The sequence below is a fragment of the Phocoena phocoena genome, chromosome 1 (genome assembly GCF_963924675.1).
Source record: "Phocoena phocoena chromosome 1, mPhoPho1.1, whole genome shotgun sequence".
NCBI lineage: Eukaryota > Metazoa > Chordata > Mammalia > Artiodactyla > Phocoenidae > Phocoena > Phocoena phocoena.
In genome coordinates this window covers 53,589,295-53,604,781 of record NC_089219.1, presented here as the reverse complement: position 1 = coordinate 53,604,781, position 15,487 = coordinate 53,589,295, and the positions used below count along the sequence as shown (strand labels likewise).

Here is a 15,487-nt window from a genome sequence, read left to right as displayed (position 1 = left end):
GAGTAAAAACATCTCTCTGCTCATTGTTTATTTACTATATTTTGGGGTACATATGGCAATGTTGTTTTCCTTACAGTTCCCAGTTCAGTTTTTTCTCTTGATTATGTGTTAAAAATATGTGCATAAAGTTCCCCAGTATCTCAGTAAAAAAAAAAAAGATAAATAGAATGTTATATTTGTCATTCAGAGTGCTATTGGACATTAAAGAAGAAATACAATGGCTCAGTAGTTTCCTGGTAACCCTGTGAAACCTACAATACTGTAAAAGATTATCCTCTAGAAGAGTTCTGATCTCTTCCTGGTCAATAAAATCATACAGGCTTTTTGAATATTAGAGCCCAGAGTAGCCACTTACTTTCGTTTTATATGACATAGGTGGTAGTGGTGGTGGTGGGGGATGTCTTAGTTTGAATCAGTCTTTAGTTGTTCAGTTAGTAGGTTAATGATTATGTTGTACATACCTTTCAACCTGTTTACATATTTGTCTGTATGAGTCATTCATTCCTCACTAGTGATAATGGTAAGTGCCCTTTTCAGCTGTTGTCAGTGTCAGCATTAATAATGGTGACAAGTAATTATGACATTCACTCTGCAAACTAGGCATAATAGTAATCTCAGTTTTAGCACATTTTACTTCTTAATTGAAAGAGAGAGCTAATTGACTCTTAAAGTCTTGCTCATAATTTCCTATCTTGATTTCTAAAATTATAGTACTTGAGTCTCTGAGTATATAAGTGATTGTGGACTGTATATAATGCTACTCCATTTACTGTTCCATTCAGTACACTATTAGAATTGCACAGATTTTGCAAAATATCTTTTTTTACATGCTGACCTGAAGACTATAAACTACTTAGTTGACAGGTGTGTGTCATTTGCAAATATGACACTCAGGTTTCTTTAAAAAAGAAAAATGGAGATACAATTGTTGGGTGCTTTAGGTTCATAGATCCTGGTTGAATAATGGTATCAGGCTTGACTTCAGACAAAAAAGGGATTCTTTGCTTTTTTTTGTATAACCTGGGCTTTTAGGAGAATTATCTTTAGTATACATTTATGTATGTATATTATAAAGATGCCTTTTTTTAATAGTTAAAATTGTCACTGATAAAGATAGAGACCTAAGCCATAGTTTCATTTAAGAGATATTGACAGGAAATTGGCTCTCCCTCTTAGTGATTGTGTTTCAAGGGGCAGAGCAGGAGGGGTGGGAAAAAAGGAAAAGATATTAGCTGGAGCATTTTGGGTCTTAGACACCCTCATGTATAAGGAAAGGTAACGTTTTTGTATGTTTCTTATTACTTTTGTTTCTTATCGTATATGTAATACATAATCATAGAAACATTGAAGAGATAATGATTGTATTTATAATTCACATGGTTTTGTCAGCTGCTGTAAAATAAATTATCTTTGTATAGCTATCACTAGGTCTGCCATGTTTTTCTTATTTATAGTATTTTCATTTAGAAATAAAAGCAATTTATGATCTTTGTGGAATTTTGTAAAGTGGAAGAGATTTTTTCAGGTCCTTTGCTGATTAATTTTTTGCTTAAATTATATGTTATTTTATGTACAACTCTAGGTCCTGGGGGTTTGGGAGGATCAGTGCATTATGCCACAATGGCTAGATCTGCTGTGAGACCTGCAAGCCTTAATTTAAATCGTTCTCGGAGCCTTAGTAATAGTAATCCAGATATATCTGGAACTCCCACGTCACCAGATGATGAAGTACGGTCAATCATCGGCAGTAAGGTAAACTGAAGATACGCGTCTATAAATTTGGTTTTCAGGTTGTGAACAAATGAGAAATGTCCAATTGTTTTACTTTTTCTTAATTTTAAAATGTATTTGAGTTAGTAATAAGAAAGAAATTGTACATTTCTATTCTGTCAGTGAACACATAAATGTTTGATGTTTCTATTAAATGTTTTTGCTATTACAAACTGGTTTGTGTGCTCTGCTCAAGAATATCTGCCAAATTAAAAAATGTGTGCAGGATGACCAGTCACATACGACTCATTGTCTGTCTGATTATTATGTGAAAAATGGTTAGATTGATTTTCTAGAGGATTAAGAGAGACCTGTGACTGCTGTGTAGCTGGGACATACTATCAACTTAAAATATGAGCCTCCCTTCTCCAAAAGTATCAAGAACAATAATTAACAATTAATAGAGCTACATTTCACATGGAAAACTCTATGTAAGGTGCACCAGGATTAGAAAAATATGATTTATTTAATCATGGTTAGTGATTATCCCAGACAATAAGGGAGAGGCCAGCCAATATAAGATCCAGCTATATTTTATGTAAGCATCAATCTTTATTACCCCCCAAAATATACTTAAGGAACAAGTAGTCATTACCTTTCTATAGTTAAAGTACAAAAATAACTCAGAGTTTGAAAATCAAAGTGGAAAAAAAGAACAGTAAGACTGAGGCCAAGAAATCACATTATGTTGGGTTTTGACCAAACCATTTTAAATTGATTTTTTGCTATTAGAAAGAAGGAAGATACCTTTGTTATGGAATCACAGCCAACTTTTCTTTGGCATTTTAGTCTGTTAATTAGGATATGAGGAAGAATTAGTAAACGTGTTTTGGGGTGTGTTTTTAACCCTTAGCCTGAACTAAATAGACCTTATTATTTTTTTAATGATCTGAGCTTGTTTGTGTGAAATACTTGAATATGGATCAAACACATCAGAATTACTTAAATCTACTCATATAGTTACAGAAATTTTACATTCAGACACTTCTAATAAACTTTAGCATTGCGCATTTTAAAGTACCTTTTACGTAATTTGAAAGTAATTTCTCACAGATCAAAAATACATTTTTTAAAGTAATCTCTTACAGATGAAAAAAATATTTTGTAGCCTTATAATTTAAAAAATAAATTAAACATGAATTTCAATAACTTAAAGATCCAAATAGGTGTTACTCTAAACAAACTTTCACTTTTTGTGAACTTTTGAGAAAATGATGTTCAGATGTATTTACATGGTTACTGCAGAGTAACCTGAGTAATATAGGAATTACAAAAGAGACAGCTTTTCTCCCTCCACATATCTTTCCATGTCTAGGAAGAGAAGGTTTTTTATCCTTGTCTTCATTCTTGATCTTTTCTCATTGTAATGGAGGTAATACTAAACATAATTTACGTACGTAAATACAGTTCTTCAGTGGAATGAATCTCATTTGTGAATTATAAGAACTTTTCCTATTAAAGAGCTTTAGACGCCATTTTTCTCAAGGTTCTACTTTTGAAACATCTCTTAATTTCTGTAAGATTTGCATTATGCTTCATTTAGCATAATTCTAGAGTTTTCCTTTATATATGATGTATTTGATAGATTATAACATCAAGATTTAGAACAAAAGTGTACATGTATTGGAATGATTATTTGTCTTTTTTCAAGTGGTTCATAAAATGGGACATAATAATAATGTAAACTTGCTTCTGGTATTATATACATAAACTTTTGAGAAAGCCGTCATAAGATGAGACTTTGTCTTATGACAGTACAGTCTTGTCCTAATCAAATTTTATTCAAATGGTTTTTGTGTGTTCTTTTTTTTTTTTTTTTTGGTTGCATTATTTTTAATTAGTTTTTTTGTTTTTTTGCGGTACGCGGGCCTCTCACTGTTGTGGCCTCTCCCGTTGTGGCCATGGCTCATGGGCCCAGCCGGTCTGCGGCACGTGGGATCTTCCCAGACCGGGGCACGAACCCGCGTCCCCTGCATCGGCAGGCAGACTCTCAACCACTGTGCCACCAGGGAAGCCCCCTGGTTGCATTATTTTTGATAGCTACCTACCTTCATCTTGGACTATCATTTAGTCATAATCCCTAATAATAATGGTATATAATTTTATCTCATTGAAAAATTATAAGGAATCTGAAGTTTATTTATAGCTACTCTTTATTTATTCTGATTTTATTGGCTTGGAAATTAGAGAAGCTCTTCTTTAATGATTTTTGTCTTTCACTCTGCCTTAGCCATGGTCATACCCTTAGTCTTGTCATGATGAATAACTTTAATCCTCATTATCTCAATTTCATGCATCTTGTTCTCTAACCATTAGCTCATATTTTTCTGCCTAGTACCCCAACTCCAACAATTTCTCTGCTCGGCAACCTCCAATCACTTGATCGTATGACCTTTTTACTGTACCTCACGCCCCTAATGTTCTTTCTTCCAATTTAGCCAGCTTAAATTCCATGATCAATCATTATAATTATTACCATTATAAACAAATGTCAATTCCCTTATCTTTCCCTTACTTCATTTTACTTGCTTAGCCAAACCTCAAACCATAGCTGAATTCAGTTGACTGCCTGTGCCGTTAAACATGCTTTGAGAAATGCCATGGTAACTGGTCTCATTTGAAATTAAAGGCCATGAACCTCAAGAGAGCCCTTAATGCTGTCAAACAATTATACTATATTTCTTTATTCCATTTACTTTCCCATTCTCCCAGAAAAAGGTTTAATGCCTTCTTTGGTACCTCAAACCCTCTAACAGCTCCCCACCAATCCCCCTCCTCACTTTATCTCCTACTTCATTAAGAAAATTGAGGCCATCAGAAGAAAACTTTTGTCACCTTTGACCATCACATCTACCTATCCACTACCATCTACTACTACCTACTACTTAAAACTCTGCTATAGATGAACTGTCCATTTCCCTAAGTCCATTCCCTATTTGTATACAACCACCCATCCCCTTTCACCTACTCAAGATCCTCACTCCAGCAGTTCTTTCATCACTGTTCTACATCATGTTTCTCCCCATCTACTAAATCAACCCATCCCATAAAATGGGATAAAAAATAAAATTTTTAAAATTTCTCCCATAAAAAAATCTCCTCTCTAGTATTTCTGCTGGTAGCTTCTTCATCATTTCTCTGCTACCTTTTGTAGTAGAATTCCTTAGAAGAGTTTTCCATACTTGCTGTCTCCAATTCTTTTACTCTCGTTCTCTAACTCCTGTTACCCTACTTCAAACATATTCCTTGGATCTTCAGCCCATACTGCCCTTCTAATGCCCCCAGTGCTCTCCATGTTCTTAAATCCGAAGGTTAAATCTCAACACTTGGCTGAATTTACCTTACAGCAGCTTTTGACACAGTTAATTCTCCAGTTTATTCTATTTACTTAGCTTCTAGGTTACTACACTATCTTGATTTTCCTCTTTACTGATTATACCTTTTCAGTCTCCTTTGTAGATTCTTCTTTTTCTGATCTCTTAATTTGGAAGTGCCCCAGGCCTCTGTCCTTATTTCTTGTCTTCTCTTGTCTTGTTTTCTCTTTTCTCTACACTCACTCACTTCATGATCTTATGAAGTCCTGTTGTTGTAAGTATCACTTTATGCTGATATCTCACAAAAATTGTATTTCAAGTACAGATCTCTCTCTGGAATTCTAAACTCAGCTGCCTTTTGTAAATCCTTTAGTTCAGATTTGCATATATGTTAAAGGTAGAGCCACTTCTCATCACCTCTAGTACTGCCATTTAGTCTGAACTACCATCATCTCTTCCTGAATTAATGTAATAGTCTTAAAGATGGTTTCCTTCCTTCCAACCTACACTCACTTCACAACATAGCAACCAGAATACTGCTTTAAAAACTTAAGTTACAAATAAACAAAACTTAAGTTGGATTATGTCATATCTCTGAGCAAGATCCTATGACTAACTCCTTTACCTCTTTTAAGTCTATACTCAGAGAACTACCTTCTCCATGGGGTCTCCTCTGACCACTTATTTAAATGTATAAGTGTGTCTTTCTCCTTAGCCTTGTCCCGGGGACTTCTTATCCCCTTACTCTGTTTCTTTGACTCATAACATTTACTACCTTTTAATGTAACATATAAATTAGTTACCTGTTACGTTAATTTTTTAGTGTTTGTCTCCCTTTATTAGAGTATAAGCTCCATGAGGGCAGAGATATTTGTTCACTGATGTATCCAAAGCAACTATAATGTCCAGCATATGAAAAGTACTCAGAAGACATGTATCCAAAGAATGAATGTTAGTAAGCATTGAGTATCTCTAGCAAGAATAAATAACTTTTAAAAAATTGAATTATGCTTTTGTTTGCCCTCTTGCTATTAGGATTAATTAAATACTTAAAGATCTTAAGATATTCGGTTTTATGAAAGTTTTGGTTAGACTTTATTTCCTAATACAAAATGCAGAACTCCTAAAGTTCTAAAATACTATCAACAGGCTTTTATTACTCTAGTGGCTATAAAACCATATTTGTGAGATTTTTTTCATAATTATTTTGCCAAAACTGATCTTTATTTGTCCTAGCAATATTCTTTTAACATTCAGTTGTGTAAATGTATGGTTGCACCAGGTTTGAATTTTATTGCTTTTAAGCAAATGCCAGTGCAATTTTACATTGATAATTAGTTTCTTTCTAATGTATCATCTCCTATTTTTTCATTTTTTTTCAAAAACTGAGAGCTTACTGTGTGCATAGCTTACTAAATCCACTATGCTGAGGATTGTATTGAAACATGAGTATTGATGTCAAGTCAGATACACTGTGAGCCTTATTCAGGGAAGGAGCCTATCTATACCTAAGGGACAAAACAAAATAATAATGTTACAGAGATTTGGCAAAAACAGAATAAAAACACTTCATGCACATGTACACACATTTGATTAATCTTTTCTGTTAGTTGGAGATATGTAAACATAGTTATTATATTAGTAAATATCAGTGATGACTTTGCTTAACTAAGGGCTGTTTGATATAATTCTTAGCTGTATGACATTTAAATTGTGGAAATAATTTGCTTTACAAATAAATTGGCCACCAGTTTTCTTTAAACAGTTGGCTTTGACTTGATGTTATTATAACTGTTCAAAGCCTCAGTACTGTGGATATAATGTATAATTAATGGCACAAAGAGATTTATTGTTTTTTCTCACATTACTCATTAGCATGTGCCTTAGTTTTAAAGGAAATTATTAAGCAAGAAGTTAAAAAGTGAACTTATGAGTACGGCAAAGTTATTGTTTTTCTTTTTGTAGAAATTTATGATAGAGAGAGCACAGTTGTAATTTTGCAGAAATTAGATGCTTATATTTTGTTATTTTTGTAACATGAGTAATGACATAATTTGGGAGACTGAAAATTTTTGTTTTAACTTACCTGAAAAACGTATTGTGTGCTGATTTGCTTTTATTTGAAATAATATAATGGGCTTCTGAGAAGTCTTTATTAATACCTATAAAATGGGGTATTTTATTTTAAACAAATCTATTGATTACATAATTTTATGAGTATTTGAATATTGCCCAATATACTTTGCTAGGAAGCATTTAAAAAAACATGTATGGCAAGTTTTTGTTAAAATTATTTTTTAAGAGTTTACTATATTTGAGGCATTGTATTCAGTGATTTACTTCCATTATTTAATTTGATCTTTACAGTATTAGGGAGACACTTATCATTATTCCTATTTTGTAGCTAAGAAACTGAAAAAGAGATTAGATAACTTACCTTAGATTTTACAGTTAGTAAGCAGTAGAACCTGGATTTGAATTTTAACTCTCATCTTACACATTCAGTGTCAAAAATGAGGGGAAATGGGTAGTTACTGTATCATCATTTCAACTTCTTTGTATTTTTGGAAAAAATAGTGAGAAAAGGAAGGGAAATATTCTCCCTAAAAGCTAAGCCCTTGAGAGCTAGTAGTAGTTTGTCTTCCCTCTTTCCCCCTCCCCTTTCCTCCTCCCCTCCCTTTTCCTTGCCCCCTACCTCCTTCTTCCCTTCCCACAATATACATGCATGGGCCTCACTCCCAGAGATTATTTAACTGTTCAGAGGTAGGGCCCTGCACATTTGTGGTGGTGGTTGTCCTTAACCTTACCAGGTGATACTAATGTCTACATAGAGTTGATTACCACTGTTTACTCTTTCTTTTCTTTTACCTATCCTTCTTTGGTGCTTTCTGGTTTGGGTTCATACTCAGGCTCTGATATTTTTAGTTGGCTTGTCTTGTGTTGTCTTCAGCAGTCCTCTAAAATTCTCTTCTACCTTGCTCAGTTCTATTCGTAGGTTCCTAGGGCCCAGCCCATGTTGCTGAATCTGGATTTCTGGGGGTAAGGGCCAGAATCTGAATTTTATAATTCAGGTGATTCTAATAATCAATTTTAAGAAATTGAAGTAAAGCCCCAGTTCCCTTTACCTGGGATCATAATAACCTCTTTCAGAGAAGACAGACATACTTCACTTCTGGTCATACACATTAATAGCATATTAAATTAACTTCAAATTAACGATAGTGATGATGAAGATACAATTCCTATAGACAGCCTTGGCATAATGTTTTTCCTTACAATTTTTATATAAAAAAGTAGCCCATTATGTTTTTTTTAAGTAATAAAATTCATAAATTTATTATTTGTTAGTAAATCTACCCATTATGTTTAATTTCAACAAGCACAATAAGACTGAGCACAACTCCAAAGCTACCATCATTTTTAGGAAGGAGCAAATATCAGGCATCTTTTTTTTTCTTAATTTTTTACTTAATTTTTCTTATTGGTCCCTAAAAGAGGAGGCAAGTTCAAATAGAATTATGGAGTATTGCTACACAAAAGTTTTCAGTTGATGACAGATGGAATAAAATTAGTCTTTTAGACAAGATTGGAATGTTTTTCTTCTTCCATTTTTTTTTTTTCTTCCTTTAAACCCTAGTTAGATTCAGAGGAAATTGTCTGTTGCTAACTTGTACCATCTCTGAAGAGAGTTTGGGGGGATGGTGCTGTGGGATCTTTAGTTGTTGATACTTAAAGGTGATCCCTTTATATAAAGAGATATTACCTTTAAATGCTATACTTAATTTTCTTTGTGATTTTTAAAAAATTATGTAATGAGATAATTTTGATGAACTAATATTCTATAGATGCCTAAAAATTTTGGTTGCTTTAACAGTACTAATTAAAAACATGTTTGCATTGGAAAGTCTGGATTTCTTTAAGAATATAGCATGCCACATGTAATATTTCTTTCCTTTCCAACTGCTTTCTATTATATGCTTAGGGTTTAGACCGCTCCAATTCCTGGGTTAACACTGGTGGTCCAAAAGCTGCCCCATGGGGATCCAACCCCAGTCCAAGTGCAGAATCAACACAGGTGGTGTTTATATTAGAGGTTTCTTTATTCGCTGCTGATGTTTCCCTTTAGAACATTACTTTTTAGTATATACTATGATTTCAGTGGCTTGCTTTTTAATAATTAAAAAGTGTGTATTTTTGTTTACTTAGCACATTTTCCAACTGCTATGCATGAATACCACCAATTGCACCAGTAATACTCTCCTTTCCTATTTCCTGTCTCCTTCTCCTTCCCTCCTGTCCACCCCATTGATGTTTCAGTGCCTGCTGCTTATGCAATTGATGGCTTTGATAACAGTTTCTACTTTTGGGGCAGTGCATCTTTAGTAGGAATTTAAAAATTTTTTGTGTGGAAAAAACCTGACAGTTTTCCATTCGCTTTTGGTTTAAAGTGTAGCTATTGTACCATTGTCATTTAGCATTTACTATCTTGTCATTTTCTTCATAATCACTGACTAGAAATATTGGTAATAAACTGAAATTAAATATGAACAGTATATGATCCCCATGCTGTAAGATTAAGTGCCAGAAGCAAAAATCTGTTTTAAACTGTACTGTGTTGCAAAGTATGAAATTTGTTGTAACTTATTTGTACTAGGTTTTGCTTACTTAAGTCTAATTGCTTGATAGCTAATACTGCATGATTCCTCAAAATATACTTCTCATCTGTGTATTGGCTTTGGAGGACAATGCTCTCGTTCTTCAAGAAAAATTTTAATTGCAAATTTATTATAAATGATTTATATTTAATATAGTATATGGCTAACCTGAATCGTAATTTTTGATGATAGTGAAACATGAAAGAAATGATTCTAAACTTTTAATTTTTTAATTAAATATAAAATTCTTGATTTCTCTTTTTGGTCCAAGACCAGTGAGAAGTATGTTTTTACTTTTTACATTTTCTTACTAGATACATGCATGTGTATAGATCACACAGATAAAAGTTTCATTCTTTGCAGCACTCTGGATTTATATAATCATTAAAATACTTATCTTTTAAAGATAAAATAAATAGAAGCCATTTTGATACTTCTAATGCATTGTCGTTAAAGCAACTTAAAATAGTGAAAATGGGATGAGCGATAAAACAGATGGCTGTTAAAATGACAGTAAAGCTCTATGTAAAAAATTGTATATAATCCTTGAACTGCATAGTCATCCACAGCAGACTTTAATGGTATCTCGTCATTCATTCATCTTCACTCCATAGGCTATGGATCGAAGTTGTAATCGTATGTCTTCGCACACAGAGACGTCAAGTTTCTTACAAACATTAACGGGACGCTTACCAACTAAAAAGGTAGATTCATATGAAGATAGTCCATGTAGGGGGAAAATAATTCCAACAATTACGTAGATGTAAGGATTCTTTACATAACCAGTATGAGACGTTACAACAATTGCACTGTTTTTAAAAATACATTTGAGCAAGCGTTGCTTGTTTGATGTCTTTTTGGGCATACCTCTCCATTGCAAGCTCTTTTACATTACTATAATGTTTATATCTTTGCAGATGACTGTTTTTAGAGTTTAGTGCATTAAATTTGATCATTAAATTTTAGTACCAAAAAGATTGTATCAACTCTTAATTCTGTTTCTGTAACTGCTTCTGTTTTGTGTTTTAAATCTCCAGGGAAAGGAAGATGAGTTAGAAAAATTATCACTCTTAGTAAGATATGTTGATTTGCTTCCCTTATGCACAGTTTTGTTAGTCCTTTTTCATATTAATATACACTATTGTGCAAATGCTTTGTATGCATATCCATGATAAGGCAGGAAATTTCTGCTATTTTAATAAAAATACTTTAAATACCTGAAAACTTGAAAATTAATGGCTGATATCAAAGTTTAAATTTTTAAAGGTATTTCCTAAATTGTACCAGCAAAGTTCATGAATGTATTTGCATATGCTGAAATATGTATGTAAGGCACAAGCCAGATTTTATTTGTAACTGTGAGTTTTTGGTTTAGTTTCTTTTTGCACGTACAATTTAGGAGGCTATTTCCCACCTGTCGTTTTAAAATTACATTTTACTCCAAGATAACATGTAATTTTTTCAGCTATTCAACATGCCACTGTCTTATGTGTATAAATAGCCGTTTCGTTAATGGGTGTCCTCACTGCATCATTGAATGGTTCACATGCCTTATTTTGCTTATTCTCATTATATCTTCATTTGTACTTGCATTATTTGGTTTGTGTTACCAGCAGACCTGACACTGATAATAACTTTGGATTTACTTCTGGATAGCTATTTCATGAGGAGCTGGCTTTGCAGTGGGTTGTTTGCAGTGGCAGCGTTCGGGAATCAGCTTTGCAACAAGCCTGGTTCTTTTTTGAGTTAATGGTGAGCAAACCAAACACATTCTTTGTTTTTCTTGTTAAACAATGTTGTGTTAGCTCATGATTTTATCCTAGAATCTTTTCCTATTGCCCATCTTGTGGTTTTACATGTGCCTCCAAGACAAAATTACCTTTGCTACATCTCTAAATAAACACTGTGGACAGTCAGCACAATTTAGATGGAGTTATAAAGCTAATTTAAACTATATTTTTAGGGATAGTTGCAGAAGCTAGCTATCTTTTTAAAGGAAACCTGTGATACATTCTTTCTTAGTCTGCACATGCTAGTGTATAATGGCAGTACTATTGATTTCATACCAGATAAAAAGAGCTTTATAGATACCTACTGCTTTTATGGTTAGAAAGCTCTTAGGGAAATGCCAGTCACAGCCAATGAAAAACAACAACACTTTCTACTTAATTCAGTAAATGATATTAAAACAAATAAATGAATTAATATTTTAATAAATATCTACACACACACAACATAAACACATATATACACAAAAGCAATATACATTTATTAAGTACGTACAGTATGGTAGCACAGCCCTATGGGCTAGGGATTACCAAGGCACAGAGAGATTAAGTAACTTGTTTAAGTATACATAGCTTGTATACAGCAGAGCTGTGATTCAAACTTAGGCATTCTGGCACTAGGGACCTTCCTCTCTAGCTTTAGAAAGCTGAAATCACTGAAACTTTTTCTTCCAAAAAAATTATGTAAAATAATAAATAAGAAACAAAGGAAAGCAAAACAACAAAAAAGAGACAGAAAAAAGAAAAAGAAAAGAAACAATGGAAGTTTCTAGAGTATGCCATAGAATCATTCTTAGCATTGAATGTTACTTACGTTGAAGATTAGAAGACATTTCTTCTGTAAGTTAAAACTACAGTGAGGTATCGCCTCGCACCAGTCAGAATGGCCATCATTAAAAAGCCTACAAATAATAATTGCTGGAAAGTATGTGGAGAAAAGGAAACCGTTCTACACTGTTGGTGGGAATGTAAATTGGTGTAGCCACTATGGAGTATAGAATGGAGGTTCCTTAAAAAACTAAAAATAGAGCTACCGTATGATCCATCAGTCCCACTCCGGGGCATATATCCGGAGAAAACTCTTAATTCAAAAAGTTACACGCACCCCAGTGTCAAAGCAGCACTATTTACAATATCCGAGACATGGAAGCAGCTTAAATATCCATTGAGAGATGAATGGATAAAGAAAATGTGGAATACATATACACTGGAATACTATTCAGCCATAAAAAAGAATGAAATAGTGCCATTTGCAGCAACATAGATGCACCTAGGGATTATCCTACTAAGTGAAGTAAGCCAGAAAGAGAAAAGTTAAATACCATGTGATATCACTTATATGTGTAATCCAAAATATGATACAAACAAACTTGTTTACAAAGCAGAAACAGACTCAGACATAGAAAACAAACTTACGGTTACCAAAGGGGAAAGGGGGTGGGAGAGGGATAAATTAGGACTTTGGGATTAGCAGATACAAACTACTGTATATAAAATAAACAACAAGGCCGCACTGTATAGCACAGGGAACTATATTCAATATCTATAATAAATATATACTATATATATACACAATATATACAATACATACAATATATATGTATATATGTATGTATATATACAATATACTATAATAAACCATAATGGAAAAGAATATGAAAAAGAATAAATATATATAACTGAATCACTTTGCTGTAACCAGAAACTAACACAACATTGTAAATCAAATATACTTCAGTAAAAGATTTTAAAAAAGACGTTTTGTCTAGAGATTTGCTAATCTACAAAAAAAATAAATCAGGGACCATATGTAAATGGTAGGCAGCTCATTTTTTTCCCCTAGAGAATAAACACCAAATTGTAATTCATGTGTTTTTAATATAAGATCAAATGACTTTTTAAAAATAGTCTTACATGTATGTTCAGATTTCTTAAACATGAAATAGTTTGACTTGTCTCTGTTATTTACCAACTGTAAAACCTTGTCATTAATTTCCCTGAATTAAAAATTTTTAGTACCGTTAACACATTGTTGTGATAAGAATCCATATCTAAAAGTATTTGGTAAATTGAAACCACTTTAATTTTTACCTAACATTTTATTCTTAATATCTAGTCATCAGTATTTAATGTACACCCACCATATGCCACGAGATGCTAGGTGCTAAAGATTCTACATGCAGTCAAGGTTTCTAACCTCTCAGAGCTAACAGCTGGGGGGACATGGAATGGCAGAATTGTTAAGTCTTGGAAAGATTTAATTTAAAATAATTTTAAAGGATGAAATTTTTTTCTGTTGACATACCCATAATTTGTTTCCCACTGATAGCCAGGATAATGTCATGAAGCTGATACAGAGATTGAGTTGTATTGTGTTCGATATTTTTCTAGCGCATACAAAATATTGTAGGGAACTTTTTCAAAATATTTGACGAGTTAAAAGTATTTTATCTATCTGTTAAATTACATGGTATGTTGACAAAAATAGCTCTAATGTTTAGAATCTCTGTAACTGTTCATTACATCCATAAGAAATTAAACGAATGGCTTATTTCTTTTTTCAGGTAAAGAGCATGGTGCACCATTTATACTTTAATGATAAACTTGATGCACCAAGGAAAAGTCGTTTTCCAGAACGTTTCATGGATGACATTGCTGCTCTTGTCAGCACAATTGCTAGTGATATAGTTTCACGATTTCAGAAGGTGACGGTAACTTATTTTTTTAAACAAAATCTGTGTTTCAAGCACACGTTAAACTATATTTGTTTTTCTTTTAATTGTTTCCCAGGACACAGAAATGGTTGAGAGACTCAACACAAGCCTTGCATTCTTTCTCAATGATCTGTTGTCTGTTATGGACAGAGGATTTGTGTTTAGCCTTATAAAGACCTGCTATAAACAGGTAATGCATAATTAGTAATAATTAGTAATCAAATAATTTAAATGCTGCGTTTGCTCTTTTAGGGCTAGAGCTAAGAGATTTTTCAAGAACACATTTATATAATGATGTTTTTAAAAAGTGGCATATTTTTATTAGTAAGGGAAAGATAAATTACATTTATTAGGACACAGGACTGTGGCAAGCTGCTGTCAGTACAGCTGGCTTTTCATTGAGTTATACTGGCCCATTTATGACTTTTAGATTCTCATTCAGAAGTAGACCATCAAGTCAGGAGTCTAAATGTAAAGCAGCCCCAAGGTGCCATGCAAGAGTAGCATTTTTACTGAATGAACAGCTAACCCAACCTTTTCTGTCTTAAGTGATTTTTAAAGCAGTTGCATTTTGCTATGTATTCCTCATGATGAAGCCCTAGACATTGTAGAGTTTAGAAGCATGAGTAGGTGTTTACCCAAGTCACAAATATTATCTAGCTTTTTCTAAACTAAAAGTATCCTAGAAGTTTTCTACAAACAGCTGGTTTTGCTTTAAATTTTTTTATCAAATGATTAATGAAACCTGGCTTTTAGAAAACATTAGTTATTCATCCTGATAGACCATTTGGGTACTGAGCTGTATAATCATCCTAGAATTACCTTTTAAGGGAGCTTTAAAAATGTACAGATCTCTGTGTCCCATCCCAGCATTTCTGAGGAGTTTGAACCCTGGTGGTGGGGGTGGGAGTGTGGGAAACAGTGCTTATAAAGTACTCCCTGCTGGTCCACAGATTAGTTTTGGGGAACTACTGGTTAAAAATGCTATTTGGCAGTCTAATACTTAGAATTTTGAAGCTCTGTTCTATTGGATGCAAATATTGTATGTTTCTTTTAATAGAGAAGTTAAAACTATGTGTGGGCACTGATCTATTTGCAAGTATTTGCAGCACTATGTATTATTTTTACTTTTTCCCTGATATTTCATGTATTATTGCTCCCAAAACCTGTCCTGTCCTTATTCTTCAAGCACGGGCCTCCTACATTTGCCAAACATTAAACTAGACTCTAGGGATGCTAAAACTATT

General features: G+C 33.3%; 1 protein-coding gene across 7 annotated transcripts in view; it reads left to right on the top strand.

Moving 5' to 3' along the window:
* Positions 1 to 15,487, top strand: part of DOCK7 (dedicator of cytokinesis 7) — a 216,361-nt gene that overhangs the window by 112,011 nt on the left and 88,863 nt on the right. For 4 of the 7 annotated variants that reach the window (XM_065872784.1, XM_065872822.1, XM_065872816.1 and 1 more), the window contains 5 exons: positions 1,583 to 1,752; positions 10,354 to 10,443; positions 11,396 to 11,491; positions 14,091 to 14,231; positions 14,317 to 14,430. In XM_065872784.1, the coding sequence (XP_065728856.1) occupies positions 1,583 to 1,752; positions 10,354 to 10,443; positions 11,396 to 11,491; positions 14,091 to 14,231; positions 14,317 to 14,430 (611 nt within the window). Of the gene's footprint in view, positions 1 to 1,582; positions 1,753 to 9,066; positions 9,160 to 10,353; positions 10,444 to 11,395; positions 11,492 to 14,090; positions 14,232 to 14,316; positions 14,431 to 15,487 lie in introns of all 7 variants that reach the window. The other 3 variants (XM_065872806.1, XM_065872798.1, XM_065872793.1) reach the window with 1 other exon arrangement.